The following is a 24718-nucleotide window of genomic DNA, read 5'->3' as shown; positions in this document are numbered from 1 at the left end:
TGTATATGTAACTCATTAGTCATTAGTCATTAGTGGTGTATACCAATACTTGAGGGAAACATATAACTATTTGGGTAACTTTGAAACCGAATCAAAGCTTCAAGGAGAAACAGACAGAAAGGAGTGAGAAGAGATAGTAGCCAGGCCTGAAAGAACTTAGACTAACTTTGTCTCTGCAAACAGGTGACTAGCAAATACAGACTGTGTGCTTGTTGGACTGTCAGTGAATTGTGAAGTGTTTAGCTGTATGTATACTGTATGTATGTGTGTGTGTGTGTGTGTGTTTTTCTGCATATGGATATGTAATTGTGTAAATCCACTGTTATCCACCTTGTTTTGTTATTTCTTCTTCTTCTTCTTCTTCTTCTTCTTTTCTTCTTTTCTTCTTCTTCCAGCTGTTTTATGGTTTCTTTTCTTGGTCGTGTTGCTCTAACCTCCCTGTATTCTTCTTGCAGTGGGCGCATTCATTACAAGGATATGTACAGTTTATTGCGAGTTATCGACCCTCCTCTGGGCTTAGGAAAGAAATGTCCCCATAGGGTGGCCTGCAAGGTTTGACTTCCACTAAAACCCTAAAAACCACCATGCTAGCATCCAGACTGGAATGAATGTCGCTTATTTACTTGGTTTTAGTTCCTTTTTTTCTCTTCCCTTTTTGGGATATTTTCCTCGTTTTTTTGTCTTTTCACCATTTCTACTTGCATTCTGATATGAGAACGAGAATGTGTTGGAACGATGCAAAACACGCATGACGAATGACTCTGCACCTCACGTCGAATGAAAAACAACAGCAATAACAAAACCTTTTCTTCAAAAAAAAAGAATGATTTTCTTGTACTTCTTTTTGTCTTATTTTATTTTGCTTGTCGTTTTGATCGCAGCTAGGCCCCCTGGGTATGGTCGCGTGCATTGGTCTCACAGGGCGGGGAGGGGGACAGAAACTGCATTGACATAACTGCTGTTGCAACACCATCCCAACAGTGGGGCTTTTGTTGTTTTTTTGTCCGTTTGATTCTTTTGCTTCTCTTGCTCAGTCCGAAGCCCCCTGTTCTTCTATGCAACCCGCCTCACCCCTCTCTAGGGCTTGCATAGAACGGTGTTTTAACACCAAAGGACAGAAGACACCCTCCCTCTGCCCACCAACGCGACACCTTAGTCCGAACCCACGACCCCTCTCTGGCCTCTTTCGCACCCCCATCGTACAGACCTGCAGCTCTTAAGAGTCAGTTGAGCCCAGAATCAACACTAGTGCCTGTTCTTAGCTAAGAGTGACACCAATAACCTTGTTTTTACTCTGTTCCTCCCTTCTCCCCTTCCTCCCTCCCTTCCTCTCTTCCCCCCTTCTTTGCCCTTACTTCCTGTCTTTTTCCTCACCCCTCTCTTTTCACCCTTTCCATTGTTTTTCTCTACTTCCTCCTCTCTTTTTCCACTCTCTCCGTTCTTTTTTAACTCCTGCCATCTGATCCCCTATTAATTTATGTCCTTGTTGATTTCCTTTGTTTTGCTCTGTTTTTATTTTGGTTGTCCAGTGGCAGAATCAGTTACACTGATATGTATCAGATGCTCAGGCAAATGTCTCCGCCGTTAGGCCTGGGGAAGAAGTGCCCGGCACGGGTTGCATACAAGGTAGAAGGCCTCTGTGGGGCCAGCGCTGTGTTTGTAGTGTTGGTGTTTTTTTGTTTTTCATTTTTCTTTCTCTCTCTCTCTCTCTGTTCATTTCTTTTTCTGTGTCTATTCTCGGATGGGAGCGCTATTGGGAGGGAGGGTGGGTGGGTGGGTGGGGGGGGGAATAGTAGGAGCAGTCAGACTCATCCACAGGGAGGGGGGAACGGAGGGACCTTCTCAGTGCTATTGCACCGCACGACGCACCGTTCCCATTCATACGTGCAAACACACACATGTACGCACATACTGTACACACTGTTCTCTCACATATGCGTGCAACTCAAACACTCAAAACTGTGTGTCACTTAGGCGATCTTGCTCAGTCAAAACAGCTGAGCTACTCCAATACTGCTAATAATAACCACATTGATAGCATCCTCCTGGATCCTGATGAAACACAAGCATTGAAGTAAATGCTTTAATGTACAGTATATGCTCAAATTGTGGGGAAAGGGAAGGACAGTGTTCAGCAGTAGTAGAATATGTACACACAGCTTACGCATGAGGAACATTCACACACACACAAGCACACATGCACACACACATTCCCTCACACACACTAAAGTGCGAGTGCAGCAGGGCTGGGAAGGACCAAAGGACTTCAGTCCTCCGAGTCTCTCCTGCCTGTGGATGGCGCTACGATCGATCAGACACCCACCCCAGTGACTGTTTTTGTGGAGGACCAGGTCTCTGTCTCTCTCATTTATTTGTTGGTGTCAACACATGCACACCCACAACACATACAAAAAACAGTAGCATCTTTTTTGTACAGGAAAGAGGGCAGATGTAGGCAATTCTATTAGATTTTTTTAGAAAATTAGTTTTATATAAGAAGAACAATACAGTCAGCCACAGTATATCCAATTTGAAATTCAGTATGATCCGAATTCTTATATCGTGTTATTTTCTTTCTTTCCTCATGAAGCACAAGCACAATTTTAAACCCCGGCCGTCCCCCATCCCCCTCAGCAACTGAATTGCCGTGCCAACCGGCTCATGCACCTGTCCTTTGTTTCTTCTTCTGTCAATGCAGTTGGAATCTGTTTCCAGCTCCGCCAGCATGCTAGAGCCCAGACCCCCCAGAGTCCCCAAGTTCTCCTCTCCTCCTGCCCCCCACCCCCACCCCCACAAAAAAAAAAAAACACACATAATCATCTCAACCACTGTCATCCACCCCTCCTTTGCCTTTCTCCTTCCCCTACTCCTAGTCTCTCTCTTTCATCCACCTCCCTCCTTTTCTCTCTGTCTCTCTGTCGCAACCACTGGGCCACTGATACTCCCTGGCCAATGGAGAGCCACAGGCTGATCCCCATAGTTGTCCCATGATGTGTCCAGTAGAGCAGGACTTCACAAGCCCACCCCTGTGTTCTCACAGAGATACTGCCACGTGTCATCTGGATATGACTTCTCCCAGCAAAGCTGAACAGCCAGTCAGTGGGCTTGTAATGGTCTAGGTCATAACTACACTGGTTTTGTTCAGCTACTCTAACGAGGAGTGTCACTCATGAGTTAGTTGTTAGACAGGCAGAGAAGGCAATGGTATTTGAAAGGGCAGGGATGGTCAGAGTGACCCCAGAAGGTCGAAAGGGACCAGGTCCCGAGAACAGCATTAAAGCCCAGACAGCAGACCTGCCACACACCACGCTCCCCCCTCACTGCTGTCTACATCAAATGGACTGAGCTCAGCTGTTTCCTGAGTAACATGTGCTACTGATCTCAGCTGCTGTGGTTCTATTCATGATTCCCCTCAGTTCATTCTACTCACCCCCACCCCCACCCCCCACCTTTACATCTTTCACCTTTACATCTTTATTCTTTCTCTCATTACTTTTCCCGTCTGTCTCACACTCAGTTTAGGTCTGTTTTCTTTGGGTTTCACCCATAGCCTGGTCATTTTTACTCTGTTTTTACTCTGTTTCCCTCGTTCACATTCACTCATTCTGTCTGAATGGGGCCACTTTGGTTTGCAGACTGAGGGGAACCTAGACAATAGACAGTGAGCTGGAACATATGCAATTGTGCTAGAGGGCTGATGGCTCTGTGTGTGTGTGTGTGTGTGTGTGTGTGTGTGTGTGTGTGTGTGTGTGTGTGTGTGTGTGTGTGTGTGTGTTTAGACCTGTGTGTTAGTGTCTGTGTTGAGAGTGTGAATGTGTGCATGGCTGTGATCGTGTGTGTGTGTGTGTGTGTGTGTGTGTGTGTGTGTGTGTGTGTGTGTGTGTGTGTGTGTGTGTGTGTGTGTGTGTGTGTTGGTTTTGTGGACAGGGGCAGCCCAGGCCATCTGTTTCTCCCACTTCAAAAGTGTGACTGCTGTGGCGAACAGACCCTGTCAGGCTGGCTGACTGGTGTGGTGCATTGCAGGCATGAGAGGAAGTCATAGTGGACGCCCTTCTCTCTGGACCCCATCTGTCTCCCCTCAGCCTCAGACCAACCCCGGCCCATCCTCTCCCAAGTGTCCTCCCACCCAGCCTGCCATGTGCTCACTTTTATCTCTACCCCCACCTAGGCCTGCTTTTCTATTCTACTCATTTAAATGGTTCCTTTTTCAGTTCAATATTGTTTACTGTGTTTGTCCACAACTGTGGAAATTCATCCTTAGTTTCTGTCTGTTCTGTCTGTTATTACTCCCTCCTTCATTCTGATCTTTTAATTTAACTGTAATCTCACCAGCAGCGTCATCCTGTCTCTCTCAGTTGTCTCTCAGTTGCCCCATCATGGCAGCCCCTACCCTCCCCATATTCAGCTTTCCCTATCATAACATCTCCATGGACCAGTCAGGTTTGCTGTCCCACTCTGGCTCAATTATTGGTTCAGTGGAAAAAAGAATATCCTCCCTCAATATGATCAGTTATTCTCATTTTATATCCACACATCACTTCCTGTAGAGAAATAACCTGTGATCTTCAGAGTCAGTGAAGTGAAATCCCCTCTCTGCCATAGAGATTAAATCATCAACAAACAGGAGTACTGTCAGACTTAACCAGTGTGTGGTGATAGATCTCTTTCACCTTCTTTCTTTCTTTCATTCATCCCCTCATCATCCCCAAGGTCCCTCGCCATATTTTTATTCACACTCTTTGTGTCTATACACTTATGTCAGCTGTGTCTCTCCCTTACCGATTCTGCTCAGCAAACCTCCTTAATTTCAACATCACCTGAACCTACATGTAAATCACACTGAGCCAATCTGCCTACACTATGAAAGGTGGAAGAGACTAGTTTTTTTTTGATGGCCTTGACCTTGAAACAGTGAATGAAAGAATACTATCTGGCCTCCTCAACCTTTCATAGCAAAGGTAGACTATTTTTCATATGATATGAGGTCCCATTTTATCAGTGATGATAAATCTAAAGAGGTCAGCTGATCTGCCCTTTAAATCCCCCCCTCTTTTTTAAATCCATTCCAGCCAGCAAGCACAACTTCTTCCTCAACTCCCCCTCTCCTTTTCAATTCAACTCACAATGCTTTTGTCCCTTAACTCTCTCAATTATCTTTTTCTTAACCCCCCTAATCGAAGGTAGTCCTAAAAGCATATGCTACCGTTAGACTGAATTTATCAACAAAGCCATAATGATTGACATTATACTTATCTTTTTTTGTTCTTCTTTTCAACTTGAATGTATGGAGAATGCTGCTCTCACCTAACCCTGTAGGCCACACCCATCCCCCGCATTGAGAGATCAGAGAATCTGGATCGAGCTCTAGTCTCACTCAGTAGCCCATCTATGATTACATCTCAATGACCCGCCAGTCACTGCTGCCACGGCGATGACGCGCTGAAAAAACAAACAAACAAACAAATCCGAACAAGCCACAGGCAATGCTATCTCTGTGTATGGCTGCACCGCTGGTCGTGCTGTGAGGTGTACTGTATGCGGTGGCATGGCATGCTGCATGTGAATGTGGAGGGGGGCGCCCTGTGAGGGTGTGTTGGAGGGGTGGAAGTGAGGAGGGGGCCTGGGCCGTTGCCATGGTACGTGGCATGGCAACAAAGGGGTGGCATGACTGTAGTAACAGCAGAAATGCTTGGGTAGAGGTTGGTAGGGTGGGTGGTCGGTTTTTGCCTGGCCTAGTCCCCTGTAATTCCTCACCTCGTCCTTCTTCCTCCGATGGACCAGGACACAGATGAAACGATGTGCTCAAACCAAAAAAAAAAAAAAAAAAAAAAACAACGAACAAGACTTGCAACAAGAATCTAAGTCTTGCAAAACTTTGGAGCTCGCTGTTTTTTTTTCTCTCTGCCATCGTTCAGTCGTGCCTGGGTCTACGGTCAGTTCTGTGAACCTCCTGCTGGGGGAGAGCTCTGTGACTCCCGTGACTTCCTGACCTTGCTGGCCCTGTGATACCGTCTCAGCCTGCGAGGTCTCACTGTGTTTTAAAGCTTCCCAAGAGACATTAAACACCAATATGAAGTCGTTCCTCTTTTTTTTTTTTACTGAAGAGGCCTTTTCTCTTCCACTCTCGCAGGCTCTACAAAGAATCACAAAAATGTCTGAAAGCAGCGCTAGACTTTCTTTAAACATGAAAGATTCCATCAAGATGAAAAGTGGAGATTCATACACGGGTTTTAATAGGGACTGAACGTCCTCCCATGGGTCATTCCGCTGAATTTGGAACATCAGTAGCTCTGATGATTGGAAAGATTTTGGGTCAAAGGTCAAATTAACTATAGGTCAAATATCACAGAGCTTTGCCCCTCCCCTTGTCACCACCCCTCTTTTCCCTTCTCAACTCTCTCGTTCATACCCCCCTTTCTTGGAGGTTCAGAGCTCACACACATAAAGACACGCATCTGCAGTCTTTTTGTCCTCAGTGGGCCTTGTGCAGCCTCTCTCTCATATGTCCCTGACTGGCTTTTCACAGAGACTGTTGCGGATGGATTTGCCGGTCGCCGAAGACAACTCTGTTCATTTCAACTCCACCTTAATGGCCTTAATCCGCACGGCACTGGACATCAAGATCGCCAAGGTTACGGAAGGTTTGGCACAACCTTCTCTTCTACCCATTCACTTCTTTTTCTTTTTTCTGTCTTCTGTGTTACCCAGTTAGCAGCAGACTCCAGTTTGCTTGACTGTAACCTTTTCTCACTGTTCAGTGTGGGTATGAACGTTGTCAGAGTTTTATTAACAGGGTGCCATGATCCTTCATGTTCTCTTGACCTGTGGTGAAAGTGCATAAAGACAATTGTTAATGAAAAACATTTCTTTTGTGTGTGTGTCTGTGCGTGTGTGTGTGTGTGTGTGTGAGCGTGTGTTTACGTTTTCACACGTCAATTGTCATTCCTCTGTCTTTGTGCTCCATACCGTGCGTGTTTGTGAACTGTGTGTACTGCACATTATTGTGGTGTGTGTGTGTGTGTGTGTGTGTGTGTGTGTGTGTGTGTGTGTGTGTGCGTGCGTGCGTGCGTGCGTGCGTGCGTGCGTGCGTGCGTGCGTGTGTGTGTGTGTGTTTGTGTGTGTTTTGCAAACATTGCCATGTCTCGTCCACATGCTTTTTGTGGACTCTTGGCTGTTTATTGGATTGTGGACGTTGGGGCATGTGTTGGGGCATGTGTGTGTGTGTTTCTGTGTATTTTGTGTGTATGTGTGTATTGCACATTTGTGTGTGTGTGTGTGTGTTTGTACGTACGTGTTTGTGTGTATGTGTGATAATGTGCATATGTAGGGGAGGACAAGCACCAGATGGATGCTGAGCTGAGGAAAGAGATGATGGCGATTTGGCCCAACCTCTCGCAGAAGATGTTGGACCTGCTGGTCACTCCACACAAGTGTAAGTTGCGCCCCGGTGCGCCCATCCGACCACCAGACCACCAGTTGTCTCACCACCAGAGGAAAGCTTCTGTCAGCCAGTCTCCCCCCCCACTGCTCTGCACCCTCTGATGCTCCAGGCACAGCAACGACCTCCACCATCTCGACCTTCGACCTCTAATGACCTTTGGACCTAGCCCCTTGTGCCAGCCAGTTGCTTCTCAGTGATGAGCCTATGAGAGAATATAATGAGATGGGCAGGAGTGGAAGCATAGTTGCCTTCCCCCAGGCAGTAAATAGGCCACATATAAACGTGCCAACTTTCCTTTGTTGTTATTTAGTTATTTTATATTTTAAGGTTTAAAATGTAAATGTCTCAAAGGTGGCTTCAGTCAAAAGATTTCATTCTAAAGCCCCTCCATTTGTTGGATCACTTTAGTGAAATAAAACCACCTTCATATGGGAATGAGCTGCATCGTGTCTAGTTCAGCCCAGTTCAATTTCGTAACTCTGCCATGTTAACGCATATTGAGAATTTTGAAGCCACCTTCGAAAGAGAGATGTCAGGTTTTCAGAAGTAACACAGAGGTAAATAAATAGTCTCTGTTGAACTGTAATGAATAACCCCCCTTTGTGAACTGCTGAAAAATCCATATAAGCTAGTTTATCCAAGCAAGTTCCCACAGTTGCTCTAAGATAGCCATCGTCTGCCCTCGACAAAACTGTATGCTCCCATAAATGGTGTGCACATGTGAATCTAGACACAGTAAGCCATATAGAGTACCTTCAAATCAGGGTGCTTGGCCTTAGGTACACAAACTACACTGCACAAGCCAGCAGATGTTCCAATAGGCCACTGTCTTCTTTACTCACACTTTACTCAGATCTCTCCTGTGGGTCTTCAGGCTCCCCCACCCCCCTCCCCTCCCTTCCCCTTCCACCTCGAGTGAGCAGGAGCCGTTCAGTTGTAGACCTGTACTGTCACTTCCTCTCCGGACGATCCAAGGAGTCCCATGTCCCGCCCACGCCACGGTCCCTCCAGCCTGGTCTGGGTCATCTTCAGCGCTCTGTGCCTGATATCAGGGGGTGCCTTACTATAGAACAACCCTCTATAGAAGTCTTTTCACTCCAGGGTATCTTAGAAGAGAAAGAAGACCTTACTAAACTAAAGATGACTGGCTGTATATATGGTAATAAATGATGACTGACAATACGATGCACTGGTGCTACCGCACCCGTTGTACACATTGATGATAAATAGGTATGTGTATGGTTAAACTGAGTAATGTTATGCCTAACGTTTGCAAAAAAAAGAAGCATGGAATATATGTGCAGCAGCTAAGCCATCCTTTCAAGACTCTCATCACAATGCTCATTATAACTAATATTGATTTTGAAACCATATAGACTTTCTTGGTAAGCAAATTAAGGTGTGAACAGATCTGAGAATGCTCTGCTGGTCAGGGTTTTGGGAGCATGACTTATTGGCTGCACCGAGTTTGTACCCAGTTTTTTTCCTGACGACTTTAGGCCATTTCTTTACGAAGATACAGTTATCTTAAAGAATCAACTCATTGTACTTTCGAAGACTGTTTCTCAACTGTTTCACATTCTGAAGCTCAAGAACACTTGAAGTGCTGTGGCTAATTCTGTGAAACGACTTGCTACCGTGAAATGCAGAGCTCAGCATCAGAGTGAATGAAAACAGTAAAACAGCCACTGTGGTACTATGACTTTACATAGTTTCTTGGTTACTTCATCTTCGTGAAAAATGGCCTCTAGTCTATATTCCTCTGAAACGAGAGACTAGAAACACTTTAAAATGATAATCCTTTGTGAAGAGTGGGAAAAAAAACAGATCAAAAGAAAAAAAAAGAAAAACGGAAAGCAAAAGTGACAACAATCTATGGACCAATAACATATGAGGCTTTTTGAAATCCGTGTCTGCTTGTGAAAAGACTATTGGCTCGGTGTCTCTGTGTGTACTGTGTTGGTGTCTCTCGTGTGCATGCCTCGTTCCCCCTCTCCCCCAGTCCCATTCCCCACGCTCAGGGTCCATCTCACCTCATCTAATCGTGCAGGGTAACTTGTCCGTTTCTCAGCAGCGACAGACCTGACGGTGGGGAAGATCTACGCGGCCATGATGATCATGGAGTACTACCGGCAGAGCAAAGCCAAGCGGGCCCAGGCGCAGGAGCAGGTACAACTCTAGGGCAAACACTCGCTTGCTCCCCCGCAAAAAAATGCAAAACGCCACAGCCTCTTAACTCCGCATTCTTCAGCCCTCCTCTCTCTCTCTCTCTCTCTCTCTCTCTCTCTATCTCTCTCTCTCTCTCTCTCTCTCTCTCTCTGTGTCTCTCTCTCTCTCACCCTCTCTCACCCTCTCTGCCTGTCTCTTTTTCTCTCTGTTTCTCTTACCTTGCTGTTTGAGCTGTGACAACCAGCACTGTTCTGGCCTTTGCCACTCACCGTAGTCCCATATTCTACAAGAATACGGTCCATTTGCAGCTGTAGCCATCTTACTGCTCTTTACGTTATATACTCTGCATGGTCGTCACAAACCTGTGGGCTGATGCCCTATAAAAATGAATGAAAAACACTTGCACTTGAGGATCATACATTTCTCAGTGTTTTCTATGTCAGTGGTCAAGTCTTGTATCGTCATACCAGTACAGAGTAGAGTAGCCCAATATTGAGACCAGTCTCTTGTGACAGAGGTAGCAATGTGTTCTTGACAAAGTATCTGTAATTAAATAAAAAAAATTGCTCATGAGCAACAACTGTAGATGTTGTATCCAAGTTTTCAAAGCTTGGGAGTCATGCATACTTTTTAAAAAGCAGCTAAGAAGCCTTTTACATTAAATCTGTGCTTTTGAAATCAAGGGCATTCTGCATGGATTGTAAATGCATTTCTGTGTGTATCTCTGTGAGAAAGAGCGAGGCCGGGTATCTGATGGTTGTCACGGCTCTCAGTTGAACCTGTGAATATGCTGTGCTTCCACATGTAATCGGTCAATGTACAGGCCTTTTCCCAATTCCCATAGCCCTGTCTTGACTGTGAACACTGCAAGCAATAACCTGCACTGGACTGTAGCCCTCACCCCTGTAGCATCACTGCACCCTGTCCACTTGAAATAATGGGAATGAACACAAAACAATGCACCTTTTGTTTGCAGTTTGAATGCCAACTCACTGACCACAGTAACAAATAAAGAATGTGTATTATTGTAGAATAACTGTTTGTATAACTATTCACTGTAAGAAAATCAGTAAAATAACAGAAATCTCTCTCGAGGTACGGAGATGTTTCTTTTTTCCACTTTTTGTCATATTTTTTGCTTTCTCGTTCTGAATCATGGTTAGGGGTGGGTGGAGCGGCGCGAGGCTCAGTGGGTTACCTCACAAAGTACTGGGCATAGTAAAAGGGTGGCCCTTCTCTACAGACAAAGCTCCACTCCTACTCAACCCAACTCCACAAATTCAAAGCTTCTCGTATTTTCTTACCCACCTCCCTCCCATCTCTGCAGTCTCACTCGATCTAGCATTCCATTGCTGTCATTCAGCATTCCTTCTTCAGCTGTTTCTTTTTCCCATGTTGTCTGTTAAAAGGTGCTGTTCCTTCATAGCATCACAAATCCCTCTGAAGACAGAGGCTGTCAGGAGGAATGGGGAGAGATCTGAGGGGGTTGAGCTCTGTCTGAATGCTGAGGTCAAACCCTGTGGGGGAACTGAAAGAGAGTTTTATAAGGTAGCTAGACGTAGTAGTAGTATGAGAACTTTAGACACCAGAGAGTCAGGGTGGAATAGGAAGGTCTTCAATACTTCGACAGACATTTTTGTATGACTCATTTACACAACATTCATCAGACACAGACAATATCGATCAATTATTGGTGAAGGTTGAACATTGAAATATTATTATTGATCTGTAAGCATTTGTTATTGTAGTAATGTAAACATGTCTCCATCTACACAACATAAAAATACACAGATATAGCAAAAACATTGGAAGAAAAATATTTCAGGAAGGGACATTTACAATAGGCAAAAAATGGCAGTCAAAAATGTGTCAGTATCAGTGCTTTGCTATTAAGCAGACACAGTGAAACTGCTGAAAGTGCTTGTGCACGATGAGACTAAATCCATCATGAAAGCTCACACGTTTCTTACCTCAAAGAACCTCTTCACTGCTCCAGGCAGCTCATATTTATTCAAATGTGAATCACATTAACATGAGCACATGTAGTTTTTCGGTCTTCATCTGTTAAATCATTAGTCATATGTTATCAATAGAGGAGTTACCTAATATAAATTGTATTGACATAGCAGCACATAATACCCTGCAGACCACATTGAAATAAAATGTGTTATACATGGGACACGTATCAAATGTTGATAACAATGATTTAGATAAAATTCCAAAAGGTTAATATAAAACATTTAATTCATAGACATAAGAAGCATGCAAAATATCAGATAGAATATTGACTTATTGTTTGAATTGCATGAAGAATTCTTCATCTCACCCTGATTTCCACGAGTAAGCCTCACTTTGCTACATCACCCTGGTTGCAAGTTGCCTCTCTCGGGCAGGGACTTGCATGTTCATTTCACCGGTCTCCGCTTGCCTCCGGCCACTGCTTCTCATTCTGCAAGTGGGCTCCTTCCCACCCTTCTCCCAACACTCCTCCCCTCACTTCACCTCCATGCGCACAGGTAAGCGAGGAGTGGAGCGTGCCAGCCCCGGACCTGACATTTTCAAGGTGTCAGTTGGAGTGAAAGGTGTTCCCATAACTCAAGCCAGTGTCAAAAACATTAGCTGTTTATAGGTTGCTGAATCAATTGTTTAGTGCCTTGCTCTTAAGAATGCTGGGCACATTTTGCAGAGCAGACACATAGGATAACATGGGCTTCCATATATTTTATGTATAGGATTGATGCGCTTAGATTTCCAAGGACATTTCATTCAATGCATCTAAATGGACTGTCATACTTTTCATGGACACTCTTTTCGATGAAACCACTTTTCTTAAAAATTTTTTTTTTTTTTTTCGTTTTGCCTGAACCGGTCAGATCTGCCATATAATGTTCAACAATATGGTTGTTTTTGCTAACCCTTTTAATCACCTGTTGTAATCCTTCTTCACACTGCCTATAATTCAATGCAAGTGCTCTTTTTTGTTCCCCTCTAGTCTTTTCTGTTCAGACACTTGGTTTTGCCTGGTGTAACCACTGTGCTGCTAGAGGTCAGTAGGACGTCTTATCCCTCTCCGCATAGATTTGGACAAAACCCCAGGTGCCTGGTGGTCACAACACCAGAGTGCCATATACATGGTTTGAGTTTCTGTTTAAAAACATTTATTATCTATGGATGACTTGGTCTGTGTGTAGAAGCCTAAATTGGAAGGCTCAGTAATATAAACTATTCTATGGATTGTTGTCATTATCATATTACTATACTCTACTATACGAGCTATACAATAGGTGAACATATTACGAGCTTATCAACCATTTGTCCCTGACCTCTCGGGAGCACTCAGTTGGTTACCTCCATTCATTTACTGGGTTGTTGGGAAGTAAATGAATGTTCCGCATGATGCCATCAGCACCCTCCAGACAGCACGGCCGGGAGTGGATCTCAAAGTAAACCGTAAGAGAATACACTTCCCAGAGTGCCTCTTGGCTGACCTTTGCTGTCTCCTGCTGTTGCCACTGGAGAACAACCCATTTGCACTCTGGACTCTTTGATCACCCCACCTTCCCCAGACCCCATCCCCTCCTTCATCTTTCCCATTAGTATGCCTGGTATCAGCTGTAGGCCATGTTGTATCTCACACAGAATCGAACGACATTAATGTTTCAGCGTCTGGAGCCTCACTCCCCAACCCAGGATGGTGGGCCGGGAGTCAAGGGCCTCCCTGAATCCCAGCCGGATGCTGTGGGCAATATGTAAGTAACCCCTTCATGCGACCCCCCCCCCCCTCCTTCCCCCAGACACACACACACACACACACACACACACATACACCTTTTTTTCCCTCTGCTCTCGGCACTGAAGTGAGCTAATTTTTTAGAGACCCCATCCTTGGTTCTAAGTGGGCTAGGTGGACAAAGGAGGGAACTGCTCCCAAGTGGTAGAGAAGTGAAAAGGAAGCTTATGTTGTTGCTGGAGTACTGTCTTGCACAAAAGCACCTGTTGAAGGATTGTGCTGATGTAACTTATTGATGTAACAAATATTTCTTTTTTTTATGTTTTGCCTTTTTGTCATGGTAGTTTTGGTTGTAACCATGTGCAAGAGTCTTGGTACGCCGTATAGTTCATTACAGTATTAAGAAGGTAAATTTAAAGTTCATGGGAACTATCTGTTAGAAATATCTTAGCTAGTTGAAAAAAAGCGCAATCATGGGGACAAGCCTGACCCTTAGACAACCTTCAACACTGGCGGTACAGATAATATAGACACAACAAAGACAATATAACTGTCCTGTCAAAGGGCTGGACGCAGCTCAGGCCAGCGTGGATGGGGTTGCTGGGGGAAAAGATGTAACTGTCCATCTCTCTCAGGCCAATGGATGGGGGGATGTCAGAGAGCCAGTCCTGGGTGACCGCGCGTGCTCAGGAGATGTCTCAGAAGGCTGGCAGCTGGAGTCCCGAGGGGCAGCATCCCGACGACAAACGAGACAGTATGCACAACTCTCAGGTACCAGCTCCTGCAGTCTCTCGCAGACTCACAGTACCAGGGTGGTGGATGACACACGTACACACACAAACGTGTGTTTTTCATTTATAAATACATGCATGAGTTTACCCATGGACACTAGCAGAATGTGTCGATGAGACATTCAGCTTTGAAAGTTCTTGAAAATGCCCATTGAGAGAAGTAAAGAATGGAATCCTACTTTATTCTTGGTTGCTATTTGAAGAGATGAGTGTTACTATGACTGATGAGTCAGCGTGAATCCTCAAGCAGTCCCACTATCAGGGTCAAAGTGTTTCTTTCTGCTCTCAACTCTGCATGTGGAACAGAGGTGTGGTCCCCACTGTATGGTTTGGGCCTGTGTCCACTGAAGGGGTCTCTGTCCATCCCCCTGGTTGGGCCACCTGTGTCTGCCCAATCCCCTCCTCATGTCCATCTCACGGGCAGGCCACAGTTTAGAGCTCCCCCCCCCCTTGAGCCCACCTCAGCTAATACCCTGGGCTTTGTGGACCAGAAGCCTCCCTTCTCATACTCACACAGTAGTACTACCAGTCTTTCTTTCTTTCTTTCTTTCTTTCTTTCTTTCTTTTGTTCTTTCTTTCTCTATTTTTATGTATTTTCTTTCTCTATTAACATGTTTCTTTCTTTCTCTGTCTCTCTCTCTCTGTCTCTCTCTCTCTCTCTCATCTAACAAATCTTACCCTCATCTGCTAGTGCAGTCCATATCCCTCATTGACTCATTTTTGCTCCACTCTCCGAGGGGTTATTGTTTGGTCTTCTTTAGCCCCCTGTTTGTTGGCCCAACAGTGGGTCAGACAGCAAGCAGGTCAGTCCTACCCCCTACTCTCTCTGAACAGATATCAACTCTCAGAAAACACATCTCAGAAAAACAAATGGTGTGTGTGTGTGTGTGTGTGTGTGTGTGTGTGTGTGGGTGTGTGTGTGTGTGTGTGGTGTGTGTGTGTGTGGTGTGTGTGTGTGTGTGTGTGTGTGGTGTGTGTGTGTGTGTGTGTGTGTGTGTGTGTGTGTGTGTGTGTGTGTGTGTGAGAGAGAGAGAGAGAGAGAGAGAGTGTCCTCAAATTAAACCCAGCCACTCTAAGTCCCTCCTGACTATCCTGGCCTGTGCCTCTCCTGACCATCAGTTCCCACGACAGGCAGGAGGTCTTCCAGGCCTCTAGATGGCCAGTGTCCCCCCTCTTCCTGTCCCCTGTCCCAGCCTTGTAAACTCCAGGCAGTCACGCCAGCTCTCCCTCTGTTTTCCACAGACGGTAGAGATGAGAGAGATGGGGCGGGATGGTTACTCGGACAGTGAGCACTTTCTCCCAATGGAAGGGCACGGGAGAGCTGCTTCCATGCCCCGACTCCCGGCAGACAACCAAGTGAGCACCTTCATCCTTTCACTCTCCTCCTCCTCCTCCTTTCTTCCTTCAGCGTGCTGCTCTCCAGCCTTCCCTTCCTTCTCCTCCTCCTCCTCCTCCTCCTCTTCTTCATATCCCCCTTTTCCTCCTGTTCTTCCTCTGCTTACCTGGATGACTCATCCCTTTCAACACCTCTGCCTCTTTGTGCGAGAAAGAAACAAAACCACAACACACCAGAAGCATGAATTTGACTCGAAGTACTGCTTGCCCATGTGCACTGCATAAAAACACTAGTCGTCTCAGACAAAGCCAAAATATAGGGAGAAATGTAGTGTTAAGACAGCTCTTGGATAATAACTCTACTGTTCACTGAACATATATATGCAAACCTTATGCAAGCACCAGGAAGAACAATCTGTACCTGGAAGGTGGGGTTGCTGGGGCCGCGGAGAGCTGTAATTTCACTGACTTCCAAGGTACATTGGCATCATTTCCAGGAAGCACTGTTGCCATGACAGCAGCAGCCACCAGAGCACAACTGGTGATATAATGATTACTGAAGTACTTAAATTAGCAAAGGAAAGGCTGTTGAGTCATTGGATAAAGTGCCACATAGTTATTAATTTCCAGTTATAATTTACCAAATCTTACTCAAAATGTTATCTTTTTCAAAAGCAATCAACATCTTATGGTTCTAACATTGTAGGCAAATATATTTTGAAATGCATCCCAAATACATTCCCCTTATGAGTGCATGCACAAACTGAAATGAAAGTGTCATGAATAACTTTCAAAGATTCAGAACAAGGATATCTTATTATATTTGCATGAGATGAAATGAATCCAGTATATTCACTTTTAACTGAATTGTAATCTCATATTTGTTTGGAAATGTGCCCTGGCTTGACTTCCTGACAGCACCTCTATGATTTTTTTTTTTTTTTACTTTGTAGTGTCTTAATTCAGCCTAGTTAATCTCATGGATGTTTAGACATAGTCCGATGCATGCAGGCACATACCACACTAACATGCACGGGCAGGTAGCAGGAACACATGCTTGCACACGCGCTAGTCCCATACTTTTGTCACCATTCTATTCTCAGATCCAGAATCTCCTGAACATCTTTTCTAATCTTCATCTGAGTCCTATTCCTCTGCATTACCCCCAGTCTTAATCTGTCTCCCTTTATAACTGCATTTTCCTCCACTTATGTTTCTTTAATAGGTCCAACGTCAAAGTTGTCAGTGTTTTGGGATGGTGTGAACAGATGTGATCATAGTGAAGATATACGCTGCATATCATTTGTAGCAATAATTTGTCGTTTGTTTGTTTTCTTAAATCTAAGCTTGTATGAGTTTTAAGGAAACTGAGACAAAATTGACAACAGGTTGAAGCAAATGTTATGATACTTTGATAAAGTACCCTACTAGAGATTGTGTGTGTGTGTGTGTGTGTGTGTATGTGTGTGTGTGTGTGTGTGTGTGTGTGTGTGTGTGTGTGTGTGTGTGTGTGTGTGCGTGCGTGTGTGTGTGCGTGCGTGTGTGTGTGTGTGTCCAAGGTCAGGAGAACTGTGTGTACGTGCTTATGTTCATCATAAGCATTGCTCAAATTTTATGAGAGGCTTTTGTAAGATATGACTAGAGTTCTGCCAAACGTGTGTCTGTCAAAAAACAAAAAAACGTGCTATCTGTCCTGTGTGTCTGTGTGTGTTAGTGTCTGTGTGTGTGTGTGTGTGTGTGTGAGAGAGAGAGAGAGAGAGAGAGAGAGAGAGAGAGAGTGTGTGTACTGTATATGTGCTCTGTGTTCTAGTTCATGTTATGTTGTGCCACTTGGTGTTTCTCGTGAGTTGAGCCTCTGTATAGTTATTGCACCGCACTGTACTGTTTTGTGCTGTGCCGTGGTGTCTAGTGTTACCATGGTGACTGTGTCTAGAGCAGCCATCAGTCCCTCACTGTCTGTGTGCTGCTGTGGTAAGTGTCTCCCTATCACTGCTGCTTCTATGTCTAACCAGAGTTATCTCTCTTTCTCTCTCTCTTTCTATCTCTGTCTTTCTTTACATTTCTTCTCGCTCTCTCTCTCTCCTCTCTGTCTCCCTGATTTGCCCCCCTCCTTTTTTTCTCCACTCATCCCTCCTTCATTCTGGTCAATACCCCCCCTTACTTTGAGCATATCTCCATCCACCCTCTACCCCTACTTATTTTCTTCCTCTCCTCCTTTATGTGGTCCCTCTCTCTGTCTCCCTCTCTGTCTATCTCCCCCTATACCCCCTCCCTCCCCTTTCCCTCTGGTGGTGGTGGTGTGGTGCGTGTCTCTGTGCTTCACTCTTGCTGTGTGCTGTGCTGTGCTGTGCTGTGCTGTTGTATGGTGTGATGTGGTGTACTGTGTTGTGCTTGGCTCTGCTTGCTGTTTGTCTGTGTCTGTGCAGCAGCATCGAAGGAAAGGGAGGCCACGAGGGAATAACCTCAGTGTATGTACACTCTCTCTCACTCTCTCTCTCTCTCTCTCACTCTCTCTCTCTCTCTCTCTCTCTCTCTCTCTCTCTCTCTCTCTACTCTTTCACACTCACTCTCTTGCACTTGCTTCATTCTCTCTCTATTTCTCTCTTGCTCTTTCATGCTCTCTCTCTATTTATTGCTCTCTCTTTCTCTGTATGTATGTACTGTATCTGTCTTACTATCTATCTTTCTTTCTGTCTGTCTATCTTTAGTTACACAATGCCTGTTTTCTGTCTCTCTCTAAATTCCTGTCTATCTGTCCCTCTGTCTTTTAATATCGGTTTCACCCACCAGCTACTTTTCTTTTTCTTTCCTATTTTATCTGTCCCATGGTAAAAACATTCTCTTTCAGTCTTGATTAATCTTTATCTCCTTTTCTCTCTTCCTCAGCTTATATTCTGCACCATTCATTTTGTTTCACTGGTCAAGTCCATAGCTTGTTGGTTACTGTAAAAAGAAGTCACCCAACGCAGATTGTTTGCAACATCAGTACAATCTTAATTACACCAGTGTCACAGCACTTACTTTTCTACACCTTCCACTGACTGATTATAACCCTTACAGTAATACGTCCTCCAAACATGATTCTCTCTCGTAACTTCTCATGCTCTTATGGACCTCCTCCTCCGTTGTCCGTTTTTTCTGTTTGTTCGTGCTGGCATTCCTCTCCATCAAGCACATTGGCTAAAGGGCTACGCACAACAAAAGTACCACTCTAGCTAATATAAATGACGTCGTCCACACATAGCCTATAACAATAACGACATGAAGAACGATATTGTTGGGGGATAACTTTCAGAGTGATTTTGAGAATGAGAAAACGCTGACAGCCAATCAGAATTCATCCTATTTTAGGCATCACATTCATCAACCTTATCATTGGACAGTTATAGTTACAGTTATCTATCTTCATAGTTATCGTTCGATGTGAATGGCCCATTATTGTTTATAGCTAGTTGATCCAGTGACTTGGAGACATACGTTGCGGTAGCACCTTTTCAATTTAGATCGATGTGGCTCCCACACCTTGAATGGATTAGCGCCTTATGCTCTTCCCCGGTGTTTGGGGAAGTCTTCCTTCCTGCCATCCCTGTTTTCTTCCTGTGTGCTTAGCTGCCTGCCTATGTCATACACGGCCCTTAGGTGTCTTTGTATGATTGCTGCTGACGTGTTTGTGTCTGTGTATATGTCTGTCCTGCTTATGTTCAACACAGACACATGTGCTTGCTGTGTGTGTGTGTGTGTGTGTGTGTGTGTGTGTGTGTGTGTGTGTGTGTGTGTGTGTGTGTGTGTATGTATGTGTGTGTATGTATGTAAACATCTGTTTGTGTTTGTGTTTGTGTTGTATTGTAAGCTAAGGTGTGCACAGTAGATACTTTCTCAAGATACTTTCTGTGTGTGTGTGTGTGTGTGTGTGTGTGTGTGTGTGTGTGTGTGTGTGTGTGTGTGTGTGTGTGTGTGTGCGCCCGTGTGTGCCTGTGCGTGTGTGTGTGTGTGTGTGTGTGCGCCTGTGTGTGCCTGTGCATGCATGTGTGCGTGCCTGTGTGTGTGCGTGCCTGTGTGTGTGTGTGTATGTGTGTGCGCGCACGCGTGTATGTGTGTGCGCGCGTGTGTGTGTGTGTGTGTGTGTGTGTGTGTGTGTGTGCGTGTGTGCTTGTGTGCTTGTGTGTGTGCGTGTATGTGTGTGTGTGTGTGTGTGTGTGTGGGTGTGTGTGTGCGCGTTCGTGTCTGCGTTCGTGTGCATCTTCGTCTTTGTCTTTCTTGGGCTATCCATGGACTCCGCTTGTGCTTGTATATTCTGGGCCTTCACTAATGTGAAAGGGACCAGACTCAAGACCATGGACAGCTCCCCGGCCTCCCCTTAACCCCCCCCCCCCCCCCCATCCTCTCTATCAGCATGGCTGAAGACAGTACCCCTGTGTGTGTCCGAGAGTGTGTGTGTGTGTGTGTGTGTGTGCGTGCGTGTGTGTGCAACTCTGAATGGTGGAGGGGTCTGGTGTGGGAATGTGCTCTGCTCTTGTGTTGTCGGTGAGGGGTGGTGTGGGGTGGAGTCGGGGGCAAAGAGTGAAGGATCTGGGCTCTGGAGGTCCTCAGGTAAAGGTCCTGGGTGCATGGAGAGTGTGGCCCATGGTTTTTTTCCTTCCTTCCTTTTTCTTTCTGTTCCTTTTTTTCTTTGTTTCTTTCTATCGTTCTGTGTTTATGTCTGTCTTGCTCCTCAGAATGACAGAGGTATGTGCAGAGAGTGGGAAAGGTATCTCTATAAGGCCACGAATAGCACACAGCACACAAACACCTCTTAAACACTCTCTGAGCACACACATATCGCCCTATGGTGATGACAATAGAAACTCTTCCTACTCTTTCTCTCTCTCTTTCTTTCTTTCTCTCCTCTTCTCTCTCTCTCTCTCTCTTTCTCTCTGTGTGATTCCTCCCATGCTATCACAGACGATCACAGATAACAGCCCGATGAAGCGTTCCGCCTCCTCGCTGGGGCACGGCCGGTGCGGGCGGATGGGCCGGGGCGACGACTACACCCTGGACCAGGTCATCCCCGAGGAGGGGCCGCGGCACGGTCACCGGCGCCGGGAGCGCAGCCACCGCGCCTCTGAGAGATCCCTCAGCCGCTACACGGATGCAGACACAGGTCAGGGCACAGCTCACTGCTACACAACAAACAACAACAACAACAACAACAACTTAACAACTTGCATCTATATAGCGCTTTAGCAAGGCACCCAAAGCGAGCGCTTTACAGTGCAGGGGGAACCTCACTAACCAAAACCAATGTTTAGCATCCACCTGGGTGATGCACGATAGCCATTTTGGTGAGCCAGAATGCTCACCACACACCAGCTTGAGGTGGAGAGTGAGGGAAGGAAGGTAGGAATGAGCCAATTAAACTGGGGGATGATTAGCATAAGAGACACACAAACATACATCTCACATACAGTCAGCCGTTTTCACATATGTATGACTTCTGGACAATGCATGTGCAATCAGGAATGAATGGACGAGCAGATGGAATGCTATACAGCAATGTAGAGACTGCTATACAGAATTACTCACATGCACATACCACACACAGGGATACACTGAATAAACTGAATGTTTGAAAGAATAAGAGAGTGGCTCCAGTATCCACAGCATGCAAGCAAACAATTTCAATAACAAACATAATAACTTTAAAACATAATTCATTCACACGATACACTGCATATACTCATGCTGGTCTGTGGAGCATACTGGGGTGCGTTTCCCAAAACCATAGTTGCTAACCTTTTTTTCAACTTAGTTGGTTGGCAATGGGAAATTGCATGGCTTAACTTGGATAACTTAGTTAGCAACTATGTTTTTGGGAAACGCGCCCCTGCACAGTATGTTGATGTTTTAGCCAGTGGGTCAAATCTTGATGATGGCGAGAAGTAAATCACTATTAAAAAGTAAAAGATAAAGTAAAAGATAAAGCACTATATTGGAGTGTGCTTTAAGCAGGACTAGAAGTCTGAAAGAGAATGATTGCCCACCATTGTGGATGTCTACATATCAATCATCACTTTCGTCATCATCATAGAGTGTGGACATAGGGAGGGAATTGTGACGCTGCTTTGTCCAGTATCTTGTCACGCTGGTGAACGTGCATGTCTGGAGTTGGTGTTGTTCTGACCTGCTTCCGTCCTGGCGTCAGGGCTGGGAACAGACCTCAGCACCACCACGCAGTCAGGCGACCTGCCGCCCAAGGAGAAGGAGCGTGGCGAGAGGGACCGCGACCGCGGGCGAGCCAAGGACCGCAAGCACCACCACCACCACCACCACCACCACAGCTCGCTGGACAAGGAGCGCTACACGCCCGACCGGCCCGACTATGGCCATCGGCAGCCCCGTGAGCGCGACCACCGCTGGTCACGCTCGCCCAGTGAGGGCCGCGACTGTGGGCCTCATCGGCAGGTGGGCGTCAGGCGCACACACATACACACACACACACACACACACACACACACACACACACACACACACACACACACACACACACACTTAAAACACTAAAACACACACTCACAAGCATCCACATCCATCCCTTACATACACACACAAACATTCCGATCTCTGACAGACATACATGCACTCCTGATGAGAAACACACAACCAAAAACCACCATCACAAACACAACAATAGACATACACTATTATGTAGTCGTGCACTACAATAGACATGCATACTGTAGCATATTGCATACACATTTATACTATAAACTCAGAGATATGCCAGCACATGTCTTGTAATGTTATATAACTCCTTTAAAGACCGGAGAGGTCCTACAGGCACATCATTTTATTTTCGTCATCATTTCAAGTATCCGTCACAAACACACAGATACAGCATCTGCACACAAAAATGTATCACAAAATTGTAACTTTAATTTTCACCCCTTAGACCAACACCACTTTGAAACAAGAAAGTACCGAATACGGTCTGTCATGCACTGTGTAAACTAGCCAATAGGGGGCAGTCATTGCTTGGAATTAGCCCTTAAAAAGGACATGGAATTGGATGATTATTTGCCAGCAATACAGATACATCAGAATACATCATAATCTCCAATTTAAGCATGTATGTATCATTTTGAACAACATGCCATATAGTTTTGTCCACAGTTTTGATTTCTGTTTATTTGTTTTAGTATAAGGGGTTAAAGCCACTAATATGAGAAGATATGGAAACTAAATTGATCTAATATCCCTTTAGCGTGTACTTGATGCCTTTGTTTTATCCTTTACCTCTTTTCAATTTTCCTAGTTGATATAAGATATTGTGAGCGGCGCCCAAGTGTTTCTGATACAAACATCTGTATGTACATCAGACTTGGACAGAGAAGCCCTCTAGTTGCACAGGTTACAGGGAAAATGTTGCACTCCCTCACCTCTCTCTCTCTCTATCTATCTATCTATCTATCTATCTATCTATCTATCTATCTATCTATCTATCTATCTATTTAATACAAACATAAACACACACACACACACACACACACATACACACACAAACAAACACACATCACACACACACACACAAAACCAAATTCACTGTCAAGGCTGGCGTTGCTATTATGACAAAGAACAGGATGTGGCTTCTCTGAAGTGCTTTCATTTGCAGCAGTATGGCAGTGATAGCAGCTCATGTGCCGTTATTTCATACTTACCACACACATCCTGCCTTTCTCATAATCACTGTAACTGTTCCCGAGTTCAACGACCAGAAATCAATTTCTCTTCCCTTCCCTTTTCTTCTCTTGTTCCTGTTTTCTTTCATGTCCTTTTTTGCTCTCCGTAAAATGTTGCTTCTATGTGTTTTGGTCCAAATGTTTCTCCCATTGTTCATGTTTGTCCTTTAATCTCTTGGATTTCCACACTCTGTTTTGTTTATGGCATTATCACTTATGCTCTCTTATGATTGGGCTATTGCTTGCTCTTTCTCTGCAAATCTTTCCTCAACCTCTTTTTTCGTCTCTTTTCTCCTTAAAATTTCTCTCCCTCCTTTTTCCTCCTCCTCCTCTCTCTCTCTCTCTCGCCCTCTCCTCATGTCCCCGTGTGCGTGTCTTTCTCTCAAACACATTGTGCCGTTAATTTTGTCGTACTTTTGCTTTATTTGCCTTGTTTCACTTTTCGTGTAGGGCAGTAGTTCGGTGAGCGGGAGCCCCGTCCCCTCGACCTCGGGGACTAGCACCCCCCGCCGCGGGCGCCGGCAGCTCCCCCAGACCCCCGCCACGCCACGGCCCCATGTCACCTACTCACCCGTGGTGCGCAAGCCCGGCAGTGGAGGAGGAGGAGGAGGAGGAGGAGGAGGAGGAGGAGGGACACCCCCGCAGCCCGTGCGCCAGTCCTCCACCACCACCCCACGCCGCTACTCCCCCTCGGGCTCCGGCGAGCCTCCTCCTCCTCCCCCCCCCCCAAGGGCCTCCTCACCACCACCACCATCACCACCACCAGCAGCAGCAGCAGCAGCAGCAGCAGCAGCAGCCGCCCTCCCACCACGGCTCGCCCCGCCTGGGACGCCACGGCCCCCCTCCCTCCGGGCGCTGGGGCCCCCCGCCACCGGACGGTAGCCCGGAGGGCGACGGCTGCTTCTATGAGGACGAGGCCGAGGACTACGACTACCGCGAGCGCCACGAGCCACCGGCCTATGAGCAGAGCCCTACGCAGGGCAACCCCCACCCCCATGCGCACCCTAACCACCCCCACCCCAACCACCCGCATCCACACCCGCCCCACCCCAACCACCCGCGCTCGCCCAGGACTTCCCGACATGCACCCCCCCAGCAGCAACAACAGCAGCAGCAGCAGCAGCAGCAGGGTCCCCCGCCGGGCGGCCCTCGCCGCCTGCCCAACGGCTACCGCTCGTCCTCGCCCTCCCCCCACCACCACCACGGCAGCCAGCCGCTGCCGCAGCACCCCGGGACCCACAAGCCCCCCCACCCCCGAGGCCCGCGAGGGAAGGGACTGCATGAACCCTACAGCGAGACCGACGAGGACGACTGGTGCTAGCCCCTGGGGAACGGGGAGAGGGGACGTCATGGGAGAGGAGGTGGGGATTGGGTTAAGAGGGGGGGGGCAGGGAGCTGTTGGGTTCTCTCCGCTCTGTTCTCTCCAGAGTGGGCATGAGGGGTCAGCCTCTGGCCCGGACAGCTTGGGGGAAATCATGGCATGATTCGACTCTCTCTGTTTCTTTCTTTCTCTCTCTTTCTCTCTCTCTCTCTCTCT

At 46.2% G+C, this 24718-nt stretch overlaps 1 protein-coding gene across 1 annotated transcript in view; it reads left to right on the top strand.

Moving 5' to 3' along the window:
• The window catches only part of LOC121704904 (voltage-dependent P/Q-type calcium channel subunit alpha-1A-like), an 85431-nt gene extending 61287 nt beyond the window's left edge, over positions 1-24144 (top strand). The window contains exons 33-43 of the mRNA XM_042085449.1: positions 1530-1626; positions 6527-6641; positions 7328-7432; positions 9513-9610; positions 13250-13359; positions 13976-14111; positions 15374-15487; positions 17893-17934; positions 20408-20606; positions 21648-21907; positions 23632-24144. Of these exons, the coding sequence (XP_041941383.1) occupies positions 1530-1626; positions 6527-6641; positions 7328-7432; positions 9513-9610; positions 13250-13359; positions 13976-14111; positions 15374-15487; positions 17893-17934; positions 20408-20606; positions 21648-21907; positions 23632-24063 (1708 nt within the window). The 3' untranslated portion in view covers positions 24064-24144. The remainder of the gene's footprint in view (positions 1-1529; positions 1627-6526; positions 6642-7327; positions 7433-9512; positions 9611-13249; positions 13360-13975; positions 14112-15373; positions 15488-17892; positions 17935-20407; positions 20607-21647; positions 21908-23631) is intronic.
• The last annotated feature ends 574 nt before the right edge of the window (positions 24145-24718 follow it).

This window comes from Alosa sapidissima, chromosome 3 (assembly GCF_018492685.1).
Source record: "Alosa sapidissima isolate fAloSap1 chromosome 3, fAloSap1.pri, whole genome shotgun sequence".
Classification (NCBI taxonomy): domain Eukaryota; kingdom Metazoa; phylum Chordata; class Actinopteri; order Clupeiformes; family Clupeidae; genus Alosa; species Alosa sapidissima.
This window is presented reverse-complemented; position numbering and strand designations above follow the sequence as displayed.